We start from the raw sequence: 26065 nt of genomic DNA, 5'->3' as shown, positions 1-26065 counted from the left end.
CTGTACCTAATACCTACTAAAATATTAACATTATTTTAATGTGCATTTTCCTGTTTATTTTTCTTAAATACTCAGACATATTATGGGAGGGGGAGTGGAAAACGAAAGATGTGAAGTGAGAATCCCCTTTCACAGCCATGTTCTTTGTTTCCTCCAAGATTCTTGCAGAATGGTATATACCTGCCCTTTAGCTTCCAGCCCTCTCTGCTATACTGAAATTGCAGTTGTCAAGGTCACCAGTCACCTCCTAATTGCCAAATCCAATGGTAATTTTTCAGCTCTGATCTTACTTGACCTTTCTGTGGTACTTGACACTGTGAAACCTCCATTCTCCTTAAAAGTTTCTCCTTTCCTAACCTTTTGTGATTTTATCCTCTCCTGATTTTCTTTCTTCCTCATTTTCATATTTATCTTCCCTTTGTTGACCTTTAAAGAAAGATGCTTTCTAGGATTTTGTCCTTGGCACTCTATATAGTTTTCGTGAGTGATTTTATTCGTACTCATAGCTTCAACTGCTGTGGTGACTCTGGGCCAGTTTTCTCTTCCGAGCTCCAAGATTTTATCTCTGAGAGCTAGAGGACTTCTTTTGGATATCCTGTAGGTGTCTTTTACTCAACATGTTCCAGATGAAACCCTTTACTCTGGCAAACCTGCTCTTCTTTCTCTTATTCCTTACTTTATTTAAGGTACTATCTTCTACCCAGGCACACAAGTGAGATATTTGGGAATCATTTGAGAATCTTCCCTCTCTTTGTCCATACACCCTACTGGACCCCAACTCAAATCAAATGTTGTATAATTTCATTTTAAATCTGTGTCCTTTCCTTTGTTTTGATAACAGTACTACTTTCTTAGTTCGTATTCTATAACTATAGTGTCCTAATTGGTTTCCTCCCTTCCTTTTTGCTATTGCCAGAATGCTCTTTCTAAAATTAAAATCTGATTATAAAAATAGTCACTCGGAAGCCCTTGCAATGGGTTTCCATTGTCTTTGGGGTGAATCTGGTTTCTTTAGCATGGTATGCAAAGCTTTCATTTCTTGCCATTATTCTTCCAAAGTAGAATGTACGCTACATTCTAGCCATATTAAATTGTTTTGAGTTGCTTAAATGCTTCATGTTTCTACTTTGTTTCCTCTGTCTGAAACACTTCTGTTCCCGTCACTCTAATTCTCTGTGACTCTGAGGTCCCAGTTCAAGCATCATCTCCTTTGGAAATCCTTACCTAGGCCACTAGGCTTCCTTTTTGCTTACTTCTGCATCTCTTTATCAGTATTAGTTGTACCATATTATGTGTTAGTTTGCTTGTTTGCCTCCCTTACTAGATTATAAGTTGAGAGAGGAAAGAGACTGAGAGCTCTTCATTTCCATCCTCAGTGCTCTACAAATTTGGCACAGGGTAGTGAATAAAAAAACTGCTTGTTGAGTATATGAATGATTAAGAAGGGTACGTGTTCGGTGGCAGCACTGGGATCAGGATTCAGAACACATATTCTTGTCTTTTATAAAATATATATTTTTTTTATTTTTTTTTAAGATGGAGTTTTGCTCTTGTTACCCAGGCTGTAGTGCAATGGCGCGATCTTGGCTCGCTGCAACCTCTGCCTCCCAGGTTCAAGCGATTCTCCTGCCTCAGCCTCCCGAGTAGCTGGGATTACAGACTCCCACCACTGTGCTCAGCTAAATTTTGTATTTTTAGTAGAGATGGGGTTTCACCATGTTGGCCAGGATGGTCTGGATCTCCTGACCTTGTGATCTGCCCACTTTGGCCTCCCAAAGCACTGGATTACAGGCGTACGACACTGCGCCTGGCGTGCATATGTATATCTTTAGGTAAAATTCTTTTTTTATTTTTATTTTTGTGTGTTTTTTTTGAGACAGAGTCTCGCTCTGTCGCCCAGACTGGAGTGCAGTGGTGCGATCTCAGCTCACTGCAAGCTCCGCCTCCCGGGTTCACGCCATTTTCCTGCCTCAGCCTCCCGAGTAGCTGGGACTATAGGTGCCCACCACCACGCCCAGCTAACGTTTTATATTTTTAGTAGAGACGGGGTTTCACCGTGTTAGCCAGGATGGTCTCGATCTCCTGACCTTGTGATCCACCCGCCTCAGCCTCCCAAAGTGCTGGGATTACAGGCGTGAGCCACCGTGCCTGGCCTGTAAAATTCTTAAATGTGGAATTGTTGTTTCAAAAGGTATGTATACTTGTAAATTTGATGGATACTTTGATTCATTGCTTTAATTTTTTTTTCTTTTTTAAACTCTATGGAATATTTCTAGTCACATTGCTGTAATTTTTAATTTTGTGTATTTCAAGCATATAGACAAGTACAGATAATGTATAGCAGATACATATGTACCCACTACTTTTTAAACAGATGTTGACACCCTCATTGAGGTTCTCCCTGTTAGGTACTTTTAGCACTTCCTCAACATTGTGATGTTCTCCCACAGAATTTTATCTTAGACGTCAGAGTAAAAAGTTCCTCAGAATTCATACACTAACATTCTGGATTCGTCACCATATATTCTATCTTGGACTTTCTTTTTAAATATAGCCTCATTGTTAGCAAAAGGCAGCTTCATAGGAAAATTCCATTATGTTATTTTTGGTGTCTGGAATCTGACTTCTGAAAAATGTTTATTTTGCTTTCTTCCTCTGCTGAAAAGCAACAAAAGAATGCTACCAGAACTTCATCACAAACCCAGTGACTTAAACAAATTAAAAAAGGGAAAAAAAAGGAAGGCAATTGGTGGCTTATGTTTCTGGAGACTTGTTTGATTTGCTGGCAGAACAGCCCAGGTGAGTTGAGCCAGCAAGAACTTTTCTTCCATTAGGTTTTTCAAAATAACCAAATGTGGTTCTCCTAATCTGGCACTGACCTTTAGCTGACTTAGTGGTATAGCTGTATCCTCTGGGTTTAGATGGAGTTGATTAGAGAAACTGTTCTTGCGAGAGGTAAGAAGCTGTTGACCTGACCTCTGTTACATCTGGCTGTTTCAATATGCCTTTGTGGAAATAAATGTCCTACTCTTCCATCTCTCTGCTAGAGATCTATAACCTTGTTGCAGTGGAAGGTGACTCTTACCTCTGATCTTTTCCTAGGTCCTCAGAATGCCTGGCAATGAGGCTTTTAGGTTATTTGGGGATTTTATAAACTGAGAGGGGAAACTTAGTCTCAGGTGGGGCTAGAATCTGAGGTCCTGTAGGTACAGATTTATCCTAAAAGCAAGTGTTTTGCCTTCTCTCTCAGGTGCTCAGTGCTTCTTACCTCATTTGATCTTGTAGTATTACATAAGCACCTTAGGGAGGAAAGGACTCAAAGGAGCCAACCATTTCTCCTTGGACCCACAGCCAAAAAGAAAAGGCTCAAGGAGAGTGAGCTTATTTGAGGGTCTGTAGCCTAAAGCATGGGCTCTTTTAAAGCCTCTTGTTGGGCCCTGTAGCATAGGTCTAATCCACATCACGTAATTTCCCGGGCCTGGGGTGGCCACAGGGTGAGCAGAGCTCTTTGTATCCTTTTTGCCAGACCTACACTTAATTGTCTTTAAAGCCTCACTTGGTCTTGCCATTTCAGCCCTTTCCTTCTAAGTAAGAAGCCTGACTTCTTTTGTCTTCCTTTCTTCAGCCCTGCAGAGGCAGCTATGGCCCTGGGGACAGCCCTTTCTTCAGGTGGCAAACTCATTTTCTGTCCAGTAGACCAGAAGGACAAGGTGTAATTCAACCCTTCTCTCCACCAGACACTGCTGCCAGGGGAAGACAATGAAGAAAGTGATCTTTGTTGCTCCCTGAATAGGACCCTGAACCTGGCACCTGCTTTTGTTATTGGCTTCTTAAGTCACTGGAGACATTTTTGCTGTTTCCTGGGTTAGCAGCTGCTTTGGGATAGTAGTGGCAACTGGTTGTCAGGATGTCAGTTCTGCCTCAAAGAAAATCAGTGTATTTTTATATGAGGAGAGTTACCTTTTCTGTTCTTAAATGTCTTCAGGGTTTGTCTGAAGAGTGAGCAGTTGGAAGTCAGCTGTGCCCTTAGTTTGATGACCCCATGACCCTCATCTTTGAATCTGAGGAGACACTACCATTTCTACTATCCAGTACTAACCAGGCCTGGCCCTGCTCAGCTTCCAAAATCAGAGGAGATCAGGTGTGTTCAGGGTGGTATGGCCGTGAATGAGACACTGCCATATTTTTATGTCCTGCTCTCCCTCTGGTGAGACTGAGTTCTGGGTTTTAACACCTAGGTCAGTGTCTTGTACCTGGTAAGCATTCAACAGATACATGCGGGATGAATGATTGAATGAATTCCTTGATCTTGCTGTCCAGGTTTAGTTTCACTGACACTGATATGTGGGTGTTCTATGGGAGGGGGACCTTTGTTTTTAGGAGAAAGATTGCTTCAAAGGAATTATGGAAGGTGTTAATTTCTAGGGGGCTTTGGGGAAACTATGGAAACTCTAAGATACGACTTGTTCTTGCCTCATTGGTCAAGATCTTTCTCTTCAATTGTAACTGTCTGCTGACGGACTTGCCCTGTTTCAGGAGCAGTATCTGGAACCTGACTCATCTGGGCTCTGTCCCTGAGCAGGGTAAGGGATTTTTTTTTTTTTTTTTTAACAGCTATCCTGTCACTGTAGATTCAGAAGCCCTCAGGACCATATGTCATGCACTGTAGTCTGGACTTCCTGATCTGGCTGCACTTAGTCAAGTTCCACTCAGCTCTTAGGTGTCTGTGTCTTTGTAAGGGCTGTTGGAGACAGAAGGGCTTTTTTTCCACTTTGTCAGCAGCTGGCCAAAGAATGCCTGTTAGTCTGCCAGATCCTAAGTCTTTCACATTTGCCTGTCTGTGTCTGGAACTTAGGGCAGAATCTCTTACCACCTAAGATTACATCTCACTGTTTGCCTTTGTGGTACCCATTGGAGGATAAAAGACGAATAGCCATGAAAGGCATACAGAGGTATTGAACTATGATTCTTTGAAATGCTGTGATTCTGAAAAAAGATCCTTGGTCTCCAAGAATACAACTAGAGCCAGACCATTGCACCACCACTCTCCTTTCCCAAGAGCCTCTTTGGAACCATCACTCATTCCATAGTTCCAAACATCCTTGTTTTTGTTTAATTTTTATCTAATAAATGTTATTAAACAATTTTAATGGTGAAACACACAGAGGAAATGACAAACTAGCATCTGTTGTCTTTTAAATGCACTTAGTTCAAGTGGTTAAGTCAGTTGTTCCTGTTGTTAGATTGCTGTTGTCTAGTCTGCTTTCCTTCTTTAGGTGGGAGGAGTCTCTGAACAGACTTACAAAAAAGCAAAAGGGACCAGCTCTTCTTTAGCTGATTGATCATTCCTTTACATCTTACTCTTTTCAGCACTTAAATTCAGATTGTACTATGCTAATTTCTTTCAGATCATGACACAGAAGAGGTCTTAAGGTCAGTTTAGGAGTTCTTTAGCTAAGGTCCATTTGATACTTCTCCACTTGTAAACAAAAGTTTGTATGTAGATAAATATATATCTTTTTCTAGGGAAAAGTGTCCTTAGTTTTCATCAGATTCTCACTGGAGTTTATGATGTAAAAAAAGTTAAGACTTAGTATTTTATTTATTTATTTATTTAAGATGGAGTTTTGCTCTTGTTGCCCAGGCTGGAGTGTAATGGCACAATCTCGGCTCACTGCAACCTCCGCCTCCCAGATTTAAGTGATTCTCCTGCCTCAGCCTCTCAAATAGCTGGGATTACAGGGGTCCACCACCATGTTCGGCTAATTGTTTTGTATTTTTAGTAGAGATGGGGTTTCACCATGTTGGCCAGGCTGGTCTTGAACTCCTGACCTCAGGTGATCCACCTGTTTCGGCCTCCCAAAGTGCTGGGATTACAGGCGTGAGCCATCATGTCCGGCCTGTGACTTAGTATTTTATAAGAATTTGGGGGCCTGGCATGGTGGCTCACGCCTATAATCCCAGCACTTTGGGAAGCCAAGGCGGGATGATCACTTGAGCCCGGAAGTTCGAGACCAGCCTGGGCGACATGGTGAAACACTGTCTCTACAAAAAATACAAAAATTAGCGAGGCGTGGGCCTGATGACGTGTGTCTGTAGTCCCAGCTACTTGGGGGCTGAGGTGGGAGTATTACTTGAGCCTGGGAGGTCGAGGCTGTGGTGAGCCAAGATTGCACCACTACACTCCAGCCTGGGTGACAGAACAAGACCCTGTCCCAAAAACAACAAAAAAAGAATTTGGGCCTCCTGCCTCATATAGCTAGTTAGTGGCAAAGTTGAGATAGACTCTGAAATTCTGGTATTGTCTCTACAAGAGTCCATATTTGTCTTTTTTACTATATCCTACTGTCTAATTTATGCTCTTTAAGCACTAAACTCCTTTTTAACCTGTTTATCTTGCCTATCAAGTTGCTTTTTGAGAAAATGAACCATGTATTTGTGTTTCCACATAACTCCTAATACATCTGCACAAAGTAGTACCTTGCTGGTTCTGTTGACTGACTAGTAGCATTGGAAGGCACAAAAGCTTGGGTTGGTTATTACTTCCCTTTCCATTATCTTTTTTTTTTTTTTTCTTTCTTTCTTTCTTTCTAAGTTGGGATCTTGCTCCGTCACTCAGGCTGGAGTGCAGTGGTGCAATCATAGCTCCCTGTAGCCTCAACTTCCTGGGCTCAAGTGATCCTCCCACCTCAGCCTCCCCAGTAGCTGGGACTACAGCCATGGGACAGCACACCTGGTTAACATTTTTAGTTTTTTTTTTTTTTTTTTTTTTTTGAGACGGAGTCTCGCTCTGTCACCCAGGCTGGAGTGCAGTGGCCGGATCTCAGCTCACTGCAAGCTCCGCCTCCCGGGTTCACGCCATTCTCCTGCCTCAGCCTCCCGAGTAGCTGGGACTACAGGCGCCTGCCACCTCGCCCGGCTAAGTTTTTGTATTTTTAGTAGAGACGGAGTTTCACTGTGTTACCCAGGATGGTCTCGATCTCCTGACCTCATGATCCGCCCGTCTCGGCCTCCCAAAGTGCTGGGATTACAGGCTTGAGCCACCGCGCCCGGCCCATTTTTAGTTTTTATAGAGATGAGGTCTCACTATATTGCCCAGGCTGGTCTCAAACTTCTGGACTCAAGCAATCCACCCACCTTAGCCTCCCAAAGTATTGGGATTACAGGCGTGAGGCACCACACCCAGCCCCTTTCCATTATCTTAGCAGCTGTCACAGTTATTTAGCCTGATCTTTTTAAGTGGGCATACTCCCTTTTCTCTCTGTTTTTACAGTGCTGCTTACACAGTTTCTCCTCCTGCATCCAACCTTTGTAATTGGGAGTTTTGCAGAGCAGTGTATTTGGTATGCTGTGAACTCTTCCCTAGGTCACTCAGTGGCATCCTGTGAGCCAGGTTGTCTGAAAAACTTCAAATCTTGGTGAGGGGTGGGGTGGGTGTATCTCCTATATGAGGGATTGTTCAGGGGATCTGACTCAGTTGACAGCTCCTGAGTTTCTAGTATGCCAAGGCTTTTGTGATAAGATGAACAAGAAGGCCGGGCGCGGTGGCTCAAGCCTGTAATCCCAGCACTTTGGGAGGCCGAGGCGGGCGGATCACAAGGTCAGGAGATCGAGACCACAGTGAAACCCCGTCTCTACTAAAAATACAAAAAATTAGCCGGGCGCGGTGGCGGGCGCCTGTAGTCCCAGCTACTCAGGAGGCTGAGGCAGGAGAATGGCGGGAACCCGGGAGGCGGAGCTTGCAGTGAGCCGAGATCGCGCCACTGCACTCCAGCCTGGGCGACAGAGCGAGACTCCGTCTCAAAAAAAAAAAAAAAAAGATGAACAAGAATTTTTCAAGCTCAGATTTGGGGAACATAGCTTCTTGCCATGCTTTCTCATTGGCACAATGTGTGACTTTTGGGCAGATACTTAACCTCTGTCTATTTACTTTTTCTTTTTTTGAGACAGGGTCTCACTTTGTCACCCAGGCTAGAGTGCAGTGGTGTGATCTTGGCTCACTGCAGCCTCAACTTCCCAAGTTCAAGTGATCCTTCATCCTCGGCTCCCCAAGTAGCTGGGACTGCAGGAACGTACTACCACACCCTGCTAATTTTTTGGAGTTTTTGTAGAGATGGGGTTTTGCCATGTTGCTCAGGCTGGACCTCTGTTTTCTCATCTGATAATGAAAAGCAATTATTTTCATAAAATACTTTCAAAGATGAGTCTAATAATGCAGATGAGCCATTTTGAGTTCCTTACAGCAAAGATGCTGTAGAAATTTCAGGATTTCCCCCCTTTAATTATAATATGGGTAGCTTATCCTAATAGCCTGTGACTATTGGGATGGTCATCTTTTTTTTTTTTTTTTTTTTTTTTTTTGAGACGGAGTCTCGCTCTGTCACCCAGGTTGGAGTGCAGTAGGGTGATCTCGCTCACTGCAACCTCCACCTCCCGGGTTCACGCCATTCTCCTGCCTCAGCCTCCCGAATAGCTGGGACTACAGGTGCCTGCCATCATGCCCGGCTAATTTTTTGTATTTTTAGTAGAGATGGGGTTTCACCGTGTTAGCCAGGATGATCTCGATCTCCTGACCTCGTGATCCGCCCACCTCGGCCTCCCAAAGTGCTGGATTACAGGCGTGAGCCACCCTGCCCGGCCTGGGATGGTCATCTTTTTGAGGCCAACAGTAGAAAGAAATTTGCAGTAGTGACTGACACATTAAAGCAACCCCGAAACAAATCTGAGTGAAATAGTGTCCTGGAGTTGGGCACATGTGGGTGATATCTGGGTTGCATTTTCTCTCTGTTATCTGTGGAGAGGGGCCTGTATGAATGGTTGTGCTTTTAACATTTAGGAAATGAGCTTGACAGTTTCTGCTTCTTCCCTCCCCCTGCCTTGAACTGCCTTGATAGGCAGTGTCTCCTCTGTTGTGTGGCTATATTCCAGTCTATAAACGTGACTGCTATAAGGAGGGTGCAGAGTATTGTTTATTTTGTAAAACCTGTCTCATTGCCATGTAATATTTGCTCAAGAGCTCCTGTTGTGGTGACATTCTTGTGGTGAGCATGGCCCTTTAAAGATTTTCTCAAATATTAAATGAGCCCCGACTGGTGTCCTGAAAAGCATTTAAGCTTCTTTCCCTAGAGTTTAAGCAAGAGTAGCAGTAATCCCAGTGGAGCCTGGGCTGGGGTCTAGAGAGAAGGTGGCAGATGAGGTGGCAGATGATAGGCAGGGACGGTTGTGGTCCCGTAGCTCGTTTGCACAAAGGAGGGGCTGGCCTCTCCTGGGGAGGTATTTCCGCTCACTGGATCAAATGAGGGCTCTCAAAAGGCTGTAATGTAATGAAGCTTCTCTGGTGACGTCACTTGTAAATGTGGTCAAAGTCCAGTTCTTGGGGGCTAGTAGAAGCAGGAGTAGAGATCAGTCGGTTTGCATGCTTTCACTTCTCAGCTGTCACTGCCATGGTGCCTACTTTCAGCCAGTGAACCAACGCAGCTGGGCCGGGCATGAACGCTTACAAGTATCAGAAGTTCCTGGAGGGACTCAACAACCTTAGAGGTATTATAAGGCTTCAGGCTCCCTACCCTTTGTCCTTGCTGATCGTGTGAACACTTATTATGGTGTGTGTTGTATAGGGTCTGTCAAGCCCTCCTGCTCTGAGCTGGCCCTATTTTTTATGCGTTTAGGCAATTAAACAGAAGGGATAGAGTTTGTAAATGCAATCCTAAGTGAGTAGGAGAGAATCTCCTTAGGTACTTCAGCAACAGCCTGTTGTCTTGCTTGAATGGACAAGTAAGAAATGTCCCCTGCATTCTTGAGCTCAGAGGGCTCAGGGCACTCCCTGTTTTTTTTTGAGGTAGCCAGACAGTGTGGGTGGAGGGCTCTTGCCATAGGGCCCTGCAGCCTCACCTAGGTGTAGTTAGGTTTCTTGGGCCAGGGTTTCCAGTTGCTTGTATCTACAGTGAGTCAGAGTCCCATGTGGAGAGAACGGGAGTTGGGAGTGGGGAGGAGGGTGGAGGGAGGGAGGAATGCAGGTTGATGGGCTATTTGTAAGCCCTTTGTAAAGTAAGCCTTTGTAAAGGGTAAAACAATGACTTTGAAAGAGGCAGCTTTTTATTAAAGTAATATTTAAAGAAAATAGTGTTTTCTTTGCATCATTGGCAAATTCTTCACTGACCAGACATGAGAAGAATGTACTCAGATGTGATGTAGGACTCTTTTTGGATATTAACGAAAAAAAAAAAAATGAATGAAATCTTTTTACTTTCCCATCTCTAATTAATAAGCGGTTTTATTTCCATTTGCAGAGGAGGGTGCTCAAACCATTTTTCTTTCATCAGTAGTTAGGATTCTGGACCCAGAGCAACCATGGGGTGTGTAGAGAGTGGGAGGAGGTAGAGGGAGGAAAGGAGTAAGCTGGGTTTTTTCAGGGATGAGGAAAGTGGCAGACAGGGTGTGGGCAGGAGATCTGTACTCCCTTCTTGCCAGGGTATATAGATGTTTTACTTTCTTTCATTATCTGTTGAAGACCTCTGGTTCTAAGAAATATATATGGAGAGCTTTGTATGCTATAAAGGGATATACAGGTCAGGCATGGTGGCTCGCACTCATAATCCGAACACTTTGGGAGGCTGAGGTGAGAGGGTCCCTTGAGCCCAGGAGTTCTAGACCAGCCTGGTCAACATAATGAGACCCCCCCCACCATCTCTATAGAAATGTTAAAAAATTAGCTGGGCGTGGTGGTATGCACCTGTAGCCTTAACTACTTGGGAAGCTGAGGTGGAAGGATCACTCCGAGTTCATCTTAGAGGTACAGAACCCAAATAACACAGCAAAGAGCCCCAGAGTCTGGAGTGAGAACAGTGCTGCTGTCTGGTGCTAGAGACTATGTGAAGAAGGGAAGAATACCCACATCTGATCAAGCATATGTGTAAAATGCACCTTTGTCTCTGAGAAAGAGCAGTAGTATGGTGCTTTAGAGTGAAGGCAATAGATCTTTTCTCTCCACACTACTACTCACCTTGAATGGAGTTCTGTTTTCTAATCTCTCATTCACTATTGTTTGCTTCATTCACTTATATACGCTGTATAATAGTCTTTATAGCATAAAACATACAATATATAGCAGTTTCTCTTGTTCGCTCAAAGAAAGGATCAGATTTAAACTCTTCTTTGCTCCCTCAACCTGAGTCTTTTTCAGGTGGGAGAAGTTCCTGGAAAGAGGTCTTGTAGTTCTTTTGGTTTAGTCCTTACTATTTTTTGGAATGTTGCTAAAGGTCTTAGACAACTATTCCCCCAATTCTGGGCTGCCAGACAGAGAGTTAGATACAAACCATTGCCTTTGTCAAATCCTCCTGTGGGTTGAGTTTCACCCACTGTGCCCCCTAATTATGGCAAATGGTTACTTCCCTTCTTTTCACCTAATATCTTTGTGTATTCCAGAAGGGCTGATTCCCCTGTTCATTTAGTTACTGACTTTGCTTTTCTTGGCATGGTTCAGCTTGTAGACATTCCTCCATCTAGTGGGTAACTGTTGAAGGGAATCCAGTGGGAGAATAGAGACATTGTACAAGTTTTTGAAGTTCCAATCCCCAAATTCCTATGAATTATTGGTGTTTTGATGCCAGGATTGGGGTGCAATATTTTCCACTGCTGGTGCTTTTTCTGGAGGGCTTTAACTTATATTTTTCGAGCCTGCCAAAAACTTTAGTTATTGGGGTGATTTCTGCCCAGATGGACCTCTCTCGTGGGTATGACAGGTTGAACTATTGACCCAAGTCCTGCTTTTTGGCAGAGTCCAGACCTGTGCCATGACTGGGATAAGTAGGTAATTAGGGATTAATTAGGGAGGCATAGAGGTAGGTGAAGTAGAGTGATGAGAAAGTGGTTCACTAGCCTTGACTAAGAAAAATTTGTGATAGGACTATGAGATAACTGACTTTTAAAACAGAAATATAATGGCCAGGTGCAGTGTCTCATGACTGTAATCCCAGTGCTTTGGGAAGCTGAGGCAGGAGGATCAGTTGAGCCTAGGAGTTTGAGACCATCCTGGGCAGCAGTAGCAAAACCCTATCTCTAAAAACAAATAAACAACACAAAAATTAGCCAGGCATGGTAGTGTGTGCCTAAGTTTCAGTTTCAGCTACTCAGCAGGCTGAGGTGGGAGGATTACTTCAGCTGGGAGTTTCGAGGCTGCAGCGAGCTATGATCATGCCACTGTACTCCAGCCTGGGTGACAGAGTACGCCCTGTTTTTTTTTTTTTTTTTCCAATCTCCGCCTCCTGGGTTCAAGCCATTCTTGTACCTCAGCCTCCTGAGTAGCTGAGATTGCAGGCATGTGCCCCTGTGCCTGGCTAATTTTTTGTATTTTTAGTAGAGATGGGGTTTCGCCATGTTGGCCAGGCTGGTCTCAAACTCCTGACCTCAAGTGATCTGCCCGCCTTGGCCTCCCAAAGTGCTGGGATTACAGGCATGAGCCACTGCGCCCGGCCCCTGTCGCTTAAGTAAATAGATAGATTAAAAAACAAAAACAAAAACATATATACCCCAACATACCTATGTAATTTTACCCTTCTCTTCCTTTGCATATACTGTCTTATTCCCTCTGCCTGGAATCCCATTATTTTCTTCTCTTTGTACCAAATTTCTGCTCATCTTTCAATGCCTAGCTCGAGTCTCATTTTCCCTCCCTAAGTTTTGTTTTTGTTTTTGTATTCCCAGTAGAATTATTCTCTCTCCCTCAGCTATGTTGTCATGGCACTTTAAACATACTTATTTTAGAGCATATCACATTATGTTTTAGTTATTTTATTAAACATTTGATTTTCCTGCTAGTCTTTACTTCTTGGTCAAGTTTTCTGTAACTTTCTTAGGCTTCAGTTTTTTCATTTGTAAGAAAGGGGATGATAGAATTTACTTTACAAGATGTTGTGAGGAGTAAATGAAATAGTGAATATAACATCTGATGCAGACTAGGAGCCTGATAGATGTTAGCTATACTGTTTCTAAAGGCGGGAACTGTGTCTCATTTATCCTTGAGTCTCCTTCACCTAGCATAGTGCCTGGCACATAGTAAGCATAAAAAGAATATTTGGGGAATTGAATTGAACTAAATTCATATATTTAAATGTCCTTCAGTAGTCAACATAGGAGGTTAAAAAAATATTCTAACAATGGTGCCTATGCTGCATATTTTTATTTAAGCATGTTTTTGTGGGTTTTCTCTTCAGTGCCAGGTTATGACCCTCATAAGAAACTCCATAGTCGGCCAGGCGTGGTAGCTCATGCCTGTAATCCCAGCACTTTGGGAGGCAGAGGCTGGCGGATCATGAGGTCAGGAGATGCAGACCATCCTGGCCAACATGGTGAAATCCCATCTCTACTAAAAATGCAAAAATTAGCCGAGTGTGGTGGTGCGTGCCTGTAGTCCCAGCTATTCAGGAGGCTGAGGCAGGAAAATCACTTGAACCCAAGAGGCGGAGGCTGCAGTGAGCTGAGATCACGCCTCTGCACTCCAGCCTGGGTGACAGAGCAAGACTGTCTCAAAAAAAAGAAAAGAAAAGAAACTCCATAGTCATTTTATAATCATACCTAATTTTTGGTCAAAAGATGATATTACCCAAGACAAAATTAAACCCAATCTCAAAGAGTGAAAATGTACTACTATTGAAAACATTGGAAAGATGGTACTACTAGTCTGTAGCTGGTTCCAGATGAGGGGTTTCAGGTATTTTGAACAGTGGCAGTATTGTTGAATAAGTAGAAAAAGGTGACTACTGAGAAAGAACATGGTCCTTTTTGGTTCTCTTAGTTCTGATACATTTGTCAGATCATGTTTCTCATTATCTTAGAGCTTTACTTGGGACAGTCACTTAGTCTGCCTGCTGAGAAGCCTGTCCCCTGTTACCACATACAGTCAATCAGGACAAGCTCTCACACCCCAACATATACCCTCAGAGAGTGAATTCTTTTTTTAAGGGGGAGTGCTTTTTTCCTGTCTTCAACTTGGCTTGGAAAAAAGACTTTTGACTGTTTTTCTGATGTTAAATGATGGACTATATTGTCCTTATAGAAAGCAGGGAAAAATAAACTGATAAAATCACCGAAATCCTACAAATTACTAGACTCATATTTTGCTGTATTTCCATCATCTTTTCTCTATCCATATGTATATAATGTTGCTTTTATATATATCTGTTGTTGTAGTTTTCTATCTTGCTCTTTATTATTTTTTGAGCATTCTTTATACCTTTATCTATCTACATCATGATTTTTTACAGCTTTATGGAATTCCATCAAATGGAACGTTCATTTAACATACTCCAGTAGTGGGGCATGTACATTTCTTCTAATTTTTCACTGCTATGATAATGACCATCCTTGTAAATAAATTTTTCTGTGCATTTCTGATTTTTTTAAAGGATGGATTTCCACAAGTGGAATTACTGGGTGTTAATACATATATTCAAAGCTCTGGATGTTGGCTTTTAATTTTATTTCACTTTTAAAAGCTACTGAGGGTAAGAAGAGGATACCTATAACACTGAATACCTCTCTGATAGCTCTTGGCCTCTTGTCCTCTAGGGATAGCCCTGTCTTCAGGCTTAGTGGCTGGGTGGCTCAGATGTTTTATTATCCAGTTAATTTCATGGTGGAACAGGTGCCAAGTGGCCTTCTCACTTAGTCAGCAGCTCCCATCATGTCATCATCGTATCACTGCACTGCTTTACTCTGAAGCTTTTCTCACAGCAACTCTAGGCATTTAAATAGCTTCATTGATCCTTCCAACCCTAGTACCCTTTTCTCTTGTGGTGGTAAGAGACCCATTAATGTTGACTGGGAAACTGCAGTAGCAAAAATGACCATCCATATTGTACAGAAATCCCACATTGGAACCCTAGATTGGTACCAGATTGAGGTTTTCTTTGTTTTCCTGCTGTTACTGAGCTAGCACCTAGGTAATAAATTGGGCCAGCTTAATTTGATAAAATAGGTTGACAAATTTTACTGTGTCAGCACCTCTGCTTTGGTAGATTTCTGCCTCTGGAAGAACCAGAACTGGTGCTGTGTTTTAAATCAGTGTATTGCAGCCAAGTGCAAATCAGCTTCTGTTACATGGGACTGATAGCCTTAGAGTAGAATTATAGACTTGATGAGAGTACATCCTTGTTTCTGACTTGGAGTTGACATCCTGGAGCAGACAACATGAGGTTTTCTAGCTGATGATAGACTGGGGATATTTGGAGATTAGCTGGAGGACTGAGAGAAGGCACATGTGTAGGACTTGATGTGTAGGGTGCCAATGAGAAAGTCTCTGCTGCAGTTAGGATAGTGGAAAATGGCTTGAGTCACTGACAGGCTTGCGTCCTTCATAGTGAGAACTGTCTGCCTCTCCCATTCCCAGAGCCCTTAAGCAAAGCTGTCATAAAAGGGCGATTCTCTCCACTGCAGGGAATCTGGAAGTCTGCATGCTTCTGGGGTGAGGCCTGTCAACACCTTTTACAGCACTAGGCACCTAGTAGACCATGTGCTTATTTGGCTAGTTCATAGTTTTGTTCTGTTAAAGTTTTTTCTCTCCTTAATTGTGTACTTTTTAGGCTTACTGCATGTCACTGGGCTAGAGAGGGTCATCAGCACAAACTCACTTTGGGGTTGTTTTCAGTTGCTGCTGTTTTGCAGTGTGTGGGGTCAGTCTATTTTTTTGTTACAACTGGAGATGGTTGTTATACTATCCCTATTTCTCAAAGAGTGAGCCTGTATAGCTAACAAATATACAGTATCATTTTCCCCTCATCCTTGCTTTTGTTTTCTTATCAAGTAGGCATTAATATTGAAAGGTTAAGGCCCTCATCCTCACTATGCTCCTGCGGTTTCTTTTGGTTGTTGGAGAAACCCCAGGCTGATAATACTACTTTTATGTCGATTATTCATTGTATCAACTGTGGGGATGGTACTTTCAATAAATACCAGTTAAATAGCATCTCTTGCTCATTTTGGAATGGCAGGAACTTTTTAGACTTCTTGGTTTGAAATCCTTTGATTTGGAAGATCACCTTTTACAATTTGTTACCAACTTAATTGCCTCACTCCTTGATCATGTTCCATGTTTCCTGTTGCATTTACTGGAAGTCTCCATCTCCTTCCTTTCATTGAGAACTTTCTGACAGGATACAAAGATGATTGATAGTCCCTGTCTTTGAGGGATTATCAGTCCTATATAGTCTAGTGGGGAGACTGTAGAGGGCATTAGATTTTTTTTTTTTTTTTTGAAATGGAGTCTTGCTCTGTCACCTAGGCTGGGATACAATGGCATGATCTCTGCTCACTGCAACCTCTGCCTCCCAGGTTCAGTGATTCTCCTGCATCAACCTCCTGAGTAGCTGGAATTACAGGTGTGTGCCACCATGCTGGGCTGATTTTTGTATTTTTAGTAGAGATGGGGTTTCACCATGTTGCCCAGGCTGATCTTGAACTCCTGACCTCAGGTGATCTGCCAACCTTGGCCTCCCAAAGTGCTGGGATTACAGGTGTGAGCCACCATGCCCTACCAGCACTAGATATTCATTCATTCATTCATTCATTCATTCATTCATTCATTCGAGACGGAATTTCGCTCTTACTGGCCAGACTGGAGTGCAATGGCGTGATCTCAGCTCACTGCAACTTCCGCCTCCCGGGTTCAAGCAATTCTCCTGCCTCAGCCTCCCAAGTAGCTGGGATTTGCCCGCCACCACAGCTGGCTGATTTTTTTTGTATTTTTAGTAGAGACGGGGTTTTACCATGTTGCCCAGGCTGGTCTCGAACTCCTGACCTCAGGTGATCCACCTGCTTTGGCCTCCCAAAGTGCTGGGATTACAGGCATGAGCCACTGTACCCAGCCAGCATTAGATACTTTTAAGGCAGAGGAATGACATAAACAACTAGGGTGGGTATTTTTTGAGAGGTAGGGTGGGGAGAGATAACTGGCAGCAGTGTGAAAGATCATTTATAGGGATCATTTACAGGGAAGTGAGGATATAGCTAAGTCAGTAAGTATGTACCTGATTTTAGTTTGTTTAGGATGCAAAGAGGTGAGAGAAGTAAAGAGCAGGGATGTTAAATCTTTCTTTTTTCTTTTTTTTTTTTTTTTGACAGTTTCCCTCTTGTTGCCCAGGCTGGTGTGCAATGGCACAATTGTGGCTTACTGCAACCTCCGCCTCCCGGGCTCAAGCGATTCTCCTGCCTCAGCCTCCCGAGTAGCTGGGATTACAGGTGCCTGCCACCAGGCCCAGCTAATCCAGCTAATTTTTGTATTTTTAATAGAGACAGGCTCTTGCCATGTTGGCCAGGCTGGTCTTGAACTCCCGACCTTGGATGATCCACCCGCCTTGGCCTCCCAAAGTGCTGGGATTACAGGCGTGAGCCACCGTGCCTGGCCAGGGTTGTGTAATCTTTCTAAAAGAGAATTTGGGCTGGATGCAGTGGCTCATGGCTGTAATCCCAGCACTTTGGGAGGCCGAGGCGGGCGGATCACCTGAGGTCAGGAGTTTGAGACCAGCCTGACCAACAAGAAGAAACCCTGTCTCTACTAAAAATACAAAATTAGCCTCGTGTGGTGGCGCACCTGTAATCCCAGCTACTCAGGAGGCTGAGGCAGGAGAATCGCTTGAAGCCGGGAGGGGGGGAGGTTGCTGTGAGCTGAGATCGTGCCGTTGCACTCCAACCTGGGCAACAAGAGCAAAACTCCGTCTCAAAAAAAAAAAAGCCAGGTGTGGTGACAGGCACCTATAATCTCAGCTACTCGGGAGGCTGAGGCAAGAGAATCGCTTGAGCCCGGGTGTTGGAGGTTGCAGTGAGCTGAGATCGCATCACTGCACTGCAGCCTAGGCAACAGGGCGAGACTCCGTTTAATAAATTTAAAAAAAAAAAAAAAAGAGAGAATTTGGTTTTTAGAAATATTTTATGTTGAATGCTAGCTGGAAGTGGAGATCCACTTTACCCCCACAGCTCAAGTTCAACTTAACCCTTATGTTGTGCAATGCTTTGTGTTTGGGTTGGTATTTCCTGGGACTGGTCAGGTGATGCATTTCAGCATGAAGCCTGTGTAGTGTCTGAAGAGTAGTGGCCCCAGGTGTCTATCAGTGATAAGAGGAGAGAAGCCCATTTAGCTCTGGACAGGGCCTCTGTTTCCTCTGAGATCTCTGGTCTACTCTCCCTGGTCTGGGGCTCCATCTTTACAAAACTTTTTACAGATAGATTTGAAGTGCCAACTTCATTCATTCTGTGTTGGAGTGCTGGCATTGGACACAACTGATTACATCCCTGCCTGTTTAAAATATTCTCTTCTTTTAACTTCGATGAGAGTATTTCATGGTTTTCCTTTACCTATCTGATTGCTGTTTGTCTGCTTTGTTAGGTCTTTTCCTTCTTCTGACTCTTAACTGGCAGTTTTCTAAGGGGTAAGGCAGTGTAGTGAAGTGGGAAGAATATGGACTTTGGATCCAGGCAGGGCTGGGTTCAAATCTATGTTGTTGTTTTTGTGTGTGTGTGTGTGGAGAACGGGGTCTCGCTATATTGCCCAGGTAGGTCTTGAACTCCTGGGCTCAAACTATCCTCTGGCCTCTGCCTCCCTGAGAGCTGGGATTACAGGCGTGAGCCAGCGCGCCCGGCTCAAATCTATGTTTCTACATTTATCAGCTGAGTGACCTGGGGCAAGTTACTCACTTTTTCTGAGCCTCAGTTTTTTCATCTGTAAAATGGGGATAATAATATCTTCCATATAAAATTATGAGGATTAAACAGAGTAGTATAAGTAAATTTTCTTATTGCTTGATTGATTGGTTGATTGTAGAGATGGGGGTCTCCGTATGTTGTCCAGGCTGGTCTCAAACTCCCGGGCTCAAGCGATCCATCCCCTTGGCCTCGTAAAGTGCCGGGATTACAGCTATGAGCCACTGTGCCCAGCCCAAACTCAGTATTTTCAAACCAAGCTTAAATTTGGCTTTTCTATCCAAGTCCATATTTTTTGACAGTTGAGCTCACATTCTTCCAGTCTCTGAGATTAGAAACCTTGCAGATGTCTGTAACTCTTTTGTCTTCATCAACCCCCATTTTCAATGTCATTGAGTTCTTTTGTTCTTCAGAATTTCTCTTAAATTTGTCTTTTTCTCCCCATTCTCTATGCCATGACTCTAGTCCAGTCACTCATCACCTTGTGCCTGAATTACAGCAACTGCCTGATATTTTGTTTTCTGTGTCCTGTTTCTCTCTTCAGTTAACACTGAAGTAGCAGTTACTTGCCTAGTATTTCCTATTACTGAAAGTCCAGATTTGTTAAAAAGACCTTTTATGAGCTGGATGTGGTGGCTCATGCCTGTAATCCCAGCACTTTCGGAGGCTGAGACAGAAGGATTACTTGAGGTCAGGAGTCTGAGACCAGGCTAGGCAACATATGGAGACTGTGTCTCTACAAGAAAAAAAAATTTTTTTTTAAAGTAGCCAGACCTGATGGTGTGTACCTGTAGTCCCAGCTACTCAGGAGGATGAGGTGGGAGGATTGCTTGAGCCCAGAAGGTTCAGGCTGCAGTGAGCCATGACCCTGTCACTGCACTGTAGCTTGGGGACAGAGCAAGACCCTGTCTTAAAAAAAAGACAAAAACAAAAACAAAAAAACATTTTATGCTTTCATCCCCTTCCTACTTAACCAGGCTTATCTCATGTAATTTCCTAGAACACACCTTCAGCTCCACACAAACCCTGTTCCTCATTGTGTCTTATCCTCTCTCATTCATTCTCTCTCCTTTTCTTTTCTTTTCTTTTGTTTCTTTTCTTTCTTTTCTTTCTTTTTTGACTGGAGTCTCACTCTGTTGCCCAGGCTGGAGTGCAGTGGCATGATCTTGGCTCACTGCAAGCTCTGCCTCCTGGGTTCACGCCATTCTCCTGCCTCAGCCTCCCGAGTAGCTGGGACTACAGGCACCCGCCACCATGCCCAGCTAATTTTTTTATTTTTTATTTTTTAGTAGAGACAGGGTTTCACTGTGTTAGACAGGATTGGCTCAATCTCCTGACCTCGTGATCCACCCGCCTCTGCCTCCCACAGGCATGAGAGATTATAGGCGTGAGCCACCGCCCCCGGCCTTTCCTTGCCCTTTAGTTTTCTTACCTGGAATGCCCTTGTTCTTTATACTTAACTGAAATCTATCTATTCCTTCAAGTTTCACCTGAAGTCTTTCTTCTGATGAAGACTTCTCTGATTATTGTAGTCCAAGTTGATGTATCACTTTCCCAAGCTAGTTTTATCTATCTATTGAAATTGTACGCTTTTTTGAGAGAACTGTTTTATAGACATTTCTATTATTCCCACGGTGCCTCACTCATGCCTACCCAAGTTTAAATGCTCCTTACAGAGCACTTACAAAATGTGGTGGCCAAAGCCAATCACTCTTTCATTCAACAAATGTATATGAGCACCTACCATGTGTGCTGTGTTCTGCACTGGGATCCCAGCAATAAATAACAGAGTAACGAGACAGGTTATACTGTACAGAAGCAGACACTAGACAGATATTTGTTGGTCAGCTGAATTTGTGGAAGCCAGGCAGGACTCTGAGGACAAATGATAAGAAGAGGGAGAATTTAGAAAATAAGATACCAATGAAACAACTATTATAGGAAAAAGGTGTTTAATGGATTCATTCAGCAAGTAATTTATTGAATATCCACTGATATAAATGTATTCCCAGGTATTAGGGATATACCAGTAAATAAAGCAAAGTCCTTTCCCTTGTAGAGCTTATATTCTATCATTTAGAGGCATTTTTGAAAAGAAAAGCACTTAATATTGGATGAAGCCCTTCAGTGGGAAGACAGCAGTGAAGGAGTTAAAATGCTTCTAGGGCTCTAGGCTTTGTTGAAACAGATGGTTTCTTTGCCCTAGGGAATGTTTTTAAGGGGGATTAGAGGACTGGGCTGAGGAAGGCCTGAGACCTCTTTCCCTCACGCCATAGCACACACACCTGCTGTTCTGGCGCCTGGTGAGCTATGTAACTTGTTCCCCACTTGGTAGGCACTTGTTTGCGGGCTTGTGATTGTGACTGTAGGGCTGGCTTTAAGCTTCTGACTTTTTTATCTTCCTTTCATGATTTTATTTGTTGTCCAACAGCAATGAAGTCCCATTTTAATTTAACAGACGTTGGGACTTGTCTTGTGTTCCTTTCTGGTCCATATTTACTTTTACATAATTGTAATCTTTCTGTTTGTGTGTGTGTGTGTGTGTGTGTATTTTTCTCCCAATCCAATTTATTTTATTGTGGTAAAATACACATGACAAAAAATTGATCATTGTAAGTACTTTAAAGTGTACAGTTCACTGACATTAAGTACATTCACAATATTGTACAAGCACCATGACTATTGAATTCCAGAACTTTTTCATGATCCCAAATGGAAATCCATTAAGCAGTCATTCCCCTTCCCTCCAACCCCTGGCAACCACTAATCAGCTTTGTGACTTGCCTGCCCTGGATTTGCTCATTCTGGATATTTTATATAAATTTAGTCATGTGGCCTTTTGTCTCTGGCTTCTTTCACTTAGCATATGCACATAGTTACATGCCTTTTCCATGTAACACTGTAAGGATTTTTTAAGTGTTTCCTTACAGACATTATAATTTTAAGTTATCTTGTTGATAATGGCTTCATTTAGCCATTCCTTTATTGTTGAATATTTGGATTGTTTCAAGTTGCTATTATTTTTTGAAATGCTACAGTGGACACCTCCCTGAGTGTGCTCTGCCATCTTTCAGGGGACTCTGAATGTTGCACATCAGCTGCAGAAGAGCCATTGTGCTTGATTTAGGGTAGTGTGGACTGTTATCCAGCTCTGTGGGAGGACAGTCAAGTAATGAATTTTATATAGAAGGGAGCGTTATTCTTTGCAAAATAAGACCATGATCTTCAGGGAGTGGCAGGGAAAAGTTTTTTTCCCCACTGCCTAGAATTCTCTGATACTCCGTCTATCCCTTTGGCTATAGGAAATAATTGATTATAGCAGTTGAAGATTAAATGTTTTATTTATTTACTCATTCAACAATTATTTGAGAGCCTACTATATGCCAGACATTTGAAACTTGCTCATGGGTTGAACTTGGCTAAACAGTGCCTTTCACTCCCTGGGCCTTTCATAGCTGCCTGGGAACGAGACTAGGACCTACTTCCAGAGTAATCAGAGAGGATCCAGAGGCCAGAGCCGTGTGGGGCCTTATTACCTCATGGTTTAATGCCTCAAGATTTGGTACCATTATAGATACTAATCACACATTAATTTGTCTGCTCACTCTGGGGATTTCCAGGCCAGGCTGCCACTTTTCATGCATGGCTATTCTTGTTCACCACTCTAATAGAGTCCTGGCTGCTAGGAGATGAGCCATCAGGCCTGTGCTCTCTTAGTTTTGTTCACTATATCCTGGGCAAGGCAGCAAGGAGAAGGTGCTTGCTGAGTGAGTATAAAAGCTTCAGGGACTTTATTATGGTAACGTTACTGTGTTCATGCAAGGGGTGAAGTTGGAATGTCACAGATTCTGAGTTAGCCCAGATATACTTGTGATTAGTGCTTCTGGGGCCTTCTTGCTTTCTGGCGGACAGCCCTCCTCCCATTTTTGTTCTTACTGACCCATTTAACAGAATAGTCTTAATTTCTCTCTACTTTGCTAGGAAAATAAAGACCACTTAGGGCCATTCAGGGCCACACACTCTGCTTACAAAACCCAGTGTGGAGTAGAAAAAGCACTGGAGGCCGGGCGCAGTGGCTCTGCCTATAATCCCAGCACTTTGGGAGGCTGAAGCGGGCAGATCACAAGGTCAGGAGGTGGCCAACATGGTGAAGTCTCTACAAAAATGCAAAAAATTAGCTGGGTGTGGTGGCGCATGCCTATAGTCCCAGCTATTTGGGAGGGAAATCGCTTGAACCCAGGAGGCAGAGGTTGCAGTGAGCTGAGATTGCGCCACTGAACTCCAGCCTGGCAACAGAGCCTCGACTCCATCTCAAAAAAAAAAAAAAAAAAAGGAAAACACTGGAAACAATTGCTAGATCTTAAACATTCACTTAGGAAAATGTCAAACCTGTAGAATTGGAGTAAGAAGCAGAGAGGCTAGTGAGAGAGTTCAGGGATTAGGCCTGATCTCTGTCCTCTTCCACCTACCACTTGTTGCATTTCCTTCACTGTCAGAATTTGATTGTTCTGTGTCTGTATCTTCAGATGTATTTTTCTAGTGTATTTGAAAAACTGTTGAATAGTCCCCTCTGGGCCGGGAGGGAAGAGGGTTAGACAATCAGGAGTAGAGACTCTGTTATTTCTCTCTCTAGACCCAAACCCTGATGTTAACTGAAGGCCCAGAGTTACTGAGGGGCGGCTGTGTTTGTTTTTCAGTAGGCTGGCTTTACTGAGTGGGATACAAAAGCCCAAAGCACAGGCCATTCCCATAAGCCTAACATTTTCATATTTCTTTCTCTGCCAAAGAATCTTTGGTTAGGGTTAAGAATAACTAGTCTGTCTGTGGAAATACCAAGGCCTTTTGTTTGCCAGAAGAAAAGGGCTTTTGATTAAGGCTGCCTTCTCTCGCTCTCTCTTTTTTTTTTTTTTTCTTAAGCTGCTGTGGGAAGACTTCAGAGCCTCTGAAGGTGCTGTATATTTAAGGGGTGTAAGGGAAGGAATGATAGCTAAATAGAACTAAGAGAGACTTAATTGTGCTTTACCACACATTTGTGCAGAGATGAACCACAGCAACAAAATCTATCCAAATTTTGGTCATTGCTTCTATTAGCCTTTCTTTCTTCCTACTTTTATGAAATCTACCCAAAATAGTAGTTCCCAAAGGACCTGCTGTACTGATCTGACCTTGAATCACACTCTATCACTTAGTATGATTTGGGGCATGTTACCTAACTTTTCTCTTTAGGCTAGAGTTTTGCAACTATAAAATGGAGATTACAAAAATTGAGATTTTGCAACTATAAACTGGAGATTATATTTTCATAGGGTTATAATGAGAATTGAATGAGTTAATATGTGAAAAATACTTAGAACAGTGCCTGGCACATAGTAAGAGCTCATCCCAGTAAATATTACTACTATTGCCTATGGCAAATGCTGAGTGTAGCTTTATTTTTCTGATTAGTAATTCCAAATGTGGCTTTCTAGGGTTAGCAGAGTCAGGGCTTTTTCTTTATAGAATGAAAAGGAAGCAGACATTCCCATTAGGCATGAACTTTTTATCAGTCAGAGGTAAAGGGAAAGATTTATTCTCTGTGTGGACTCATCTTAGAGGCCCAGTGTCGTCTTAATTGAATGTCAGCAAGGGAATCGGTTTCATCTTGAAGAACTTACTCTTTGCCAAAAGCAAGGGCGGGGGTTGGGTTGTCTACTTTTAGTCTTTGTCTGAGAGTAGTGATGTTTCTTGTGCCCTAGGAAAGCTTGAACCAAGGTATGGAGAAGGGGCTCCTGGTCCTCCAAATTTACAGTAGTAAAAGAAGCAACAAACATCTTAGTAGGAAAAGGGGAAACCCTCAGGGCTGGGGCTGGTCCCAGTGACTCTACTACCAGGTCTGGAGAATGTCACTAGTGGAGGCTCTGGGCAAGTGCCTGGCCACTGCATTTCCCTGGCCATAGTAAGAGATGTACAGAATGACCTGCCTTAAGCCTCTGGGCTGTTTGTTTTATAAACTGCCACCTCCTTCCCCAAATTGCTGGGAGTGGCTAAGGAAGTGGCACAGAATTTTAGATTTTTGTGTCTTTCTTGCCCTTTTCTGTATTGTCTTTAGTTTTTAGGAAGGACTTTCTTGGCTGCCTTCTCCCTCCCCTACCTCGCTCCATCCTTCTCTTGCAAAGTAAAATCTCATCTTAATTCCTGCAGGAGGTTAGGTTGTAAAGTTTACACATACAGTGAAGATACCAAATAATCAAAATTATCATGGAAAAATATCTCAAATGACCCAGAAATCAAAGTATATAAACATGGTTTTGTGTATATGCCACGACAGAGTTGGAATACCATATGAAATAGTTGGCCTGTAATTAGGAGAAATTTTATATGAAAAAATAAGTATTCTCAAAAACCAGAATCATATTCAGCATTCGGAATGCTCACAGTGTGAAGAGGCATACTGGACTGAGACATGCTCAAGTCTCAGATTCAAGTCCTCTCTTCTCATGTTCACCCTGGTAAATAACTTACCTTTGGTGTAAAATCTCATTGAGTGGAATTGTGAGCAAACTTTTGAACTATTTAAATTATTTTTCTCTTCCTAGTCAAGTCTGCATAAATGCAAGTGTGTTGTGATTGTATTTTATCCTTCTTGTCTGCTTTCTGTTTTTCTAATTTCTTCTTCCCTTTTAAAAATCCTCACTGTGGGGGGACAGTGGCTCATGCCTATAATTCCAGCACTTTGGGAGGCTGAGGCAGGCGGATCGCTTGAGGCCAGGAGTTTGAGACCAGCCTGGCCAACATGGTGAAACCCTGTCTCTACTAAAAATACAAAAATTAGCTGGGTGTGGCCAGGCGTGGTGGCTCACACCTGTAATCCCAGCACTTTGGGAGGCCAAGGAGGGTGGATCACGAGGTCAGGAGATCAAGACCATTCTGGCAAACACAGTGAAACCCAGTCTCTACTAAAAATACAAAAAAAAAAAAAATAATAAAAATAAAAATAGCCGGGTGTGATGGCGGGCGCCCGTAGTCTCAGCTACTCCGGAGGCTGAGGCAGGAGAATGGCGTGAACCCGGGAGGCAGAACTTGCAGTGAGCTGAGATCGCGCCACTGCACTCCAGCCTGGGTGACAAAGCGAGACTCCTTCTAAAAAAAAAAAAAAAAGGCCGGGTGTGGTGTCAGGCACCTGTAATCCCAGCTTCTCGGGAGGCTGATGCAGGAGAATCACTTGAACCCGGGAGACAGAGATTGCAGTGAGCCGAGATCACACCTCTGTACTCCAGTCTGAGTGGCAGAGTGAGACTCTGTCTCCAAAAAAAAAAAAAAAACCTCATTTTCTTCTTCTAAATCCATTTTATAGCACACAGCAATTCTTCTCTTACCCAGAATGCTTATTTGTGTG

The 26065-nt window shown here is 43.1% G+C and overlaps 1 protein-coding gene across 2 annotated transcripts in view; it reads left to right on the top strand.

Annotated features, from left to right (window-relative positions):
* The window catches only part of LOC105494777 (microtubule actin crosslinking factor 1), a 390378-nt gene that overhangs the window by 51981 nt on the left and 312332 nt on the right, over nt 1-26065 (top strand). Inside the window, exon 1 of one of the 2 annotated variants that reach the window (XM_071095735.1) lies at nt 8626-9540. The exons of the other annotated variant lie outside the window; for it this stretch is intronic. Within the exon in view, the coding sequence (XP_070951836.1) occupies nt 9489-9540 (52 nt within the window). The 5' untranslated portion in view covers nt 8626-9488. Of the gene's footprint in view, nt 1-8625; nt 9541-26065 lie in introns of those variants that run through there. 2 annotated transcript variants of the gene reach the window in all.

The sequence above is a fragment of the Macaca nemestrina genome, chromosome 1 (genome assembly GCF_043159975.1).
Source record: "Macaca nemestrina isolate mMacNem1 chromosome 1, mMacNem.hap1, whole genome shotgun sequence".
NCBI lineage: Eukaryota > Metazoa > Chordata > Mammalia > Primates > Cercopithecidae > Macaca > Macaca nemestrina.
The sequence above is the reverse complement of the archived record's forward strand: the minus strand, read 5'-3'. Positions and strand labels throughout refer to the sequence as shown.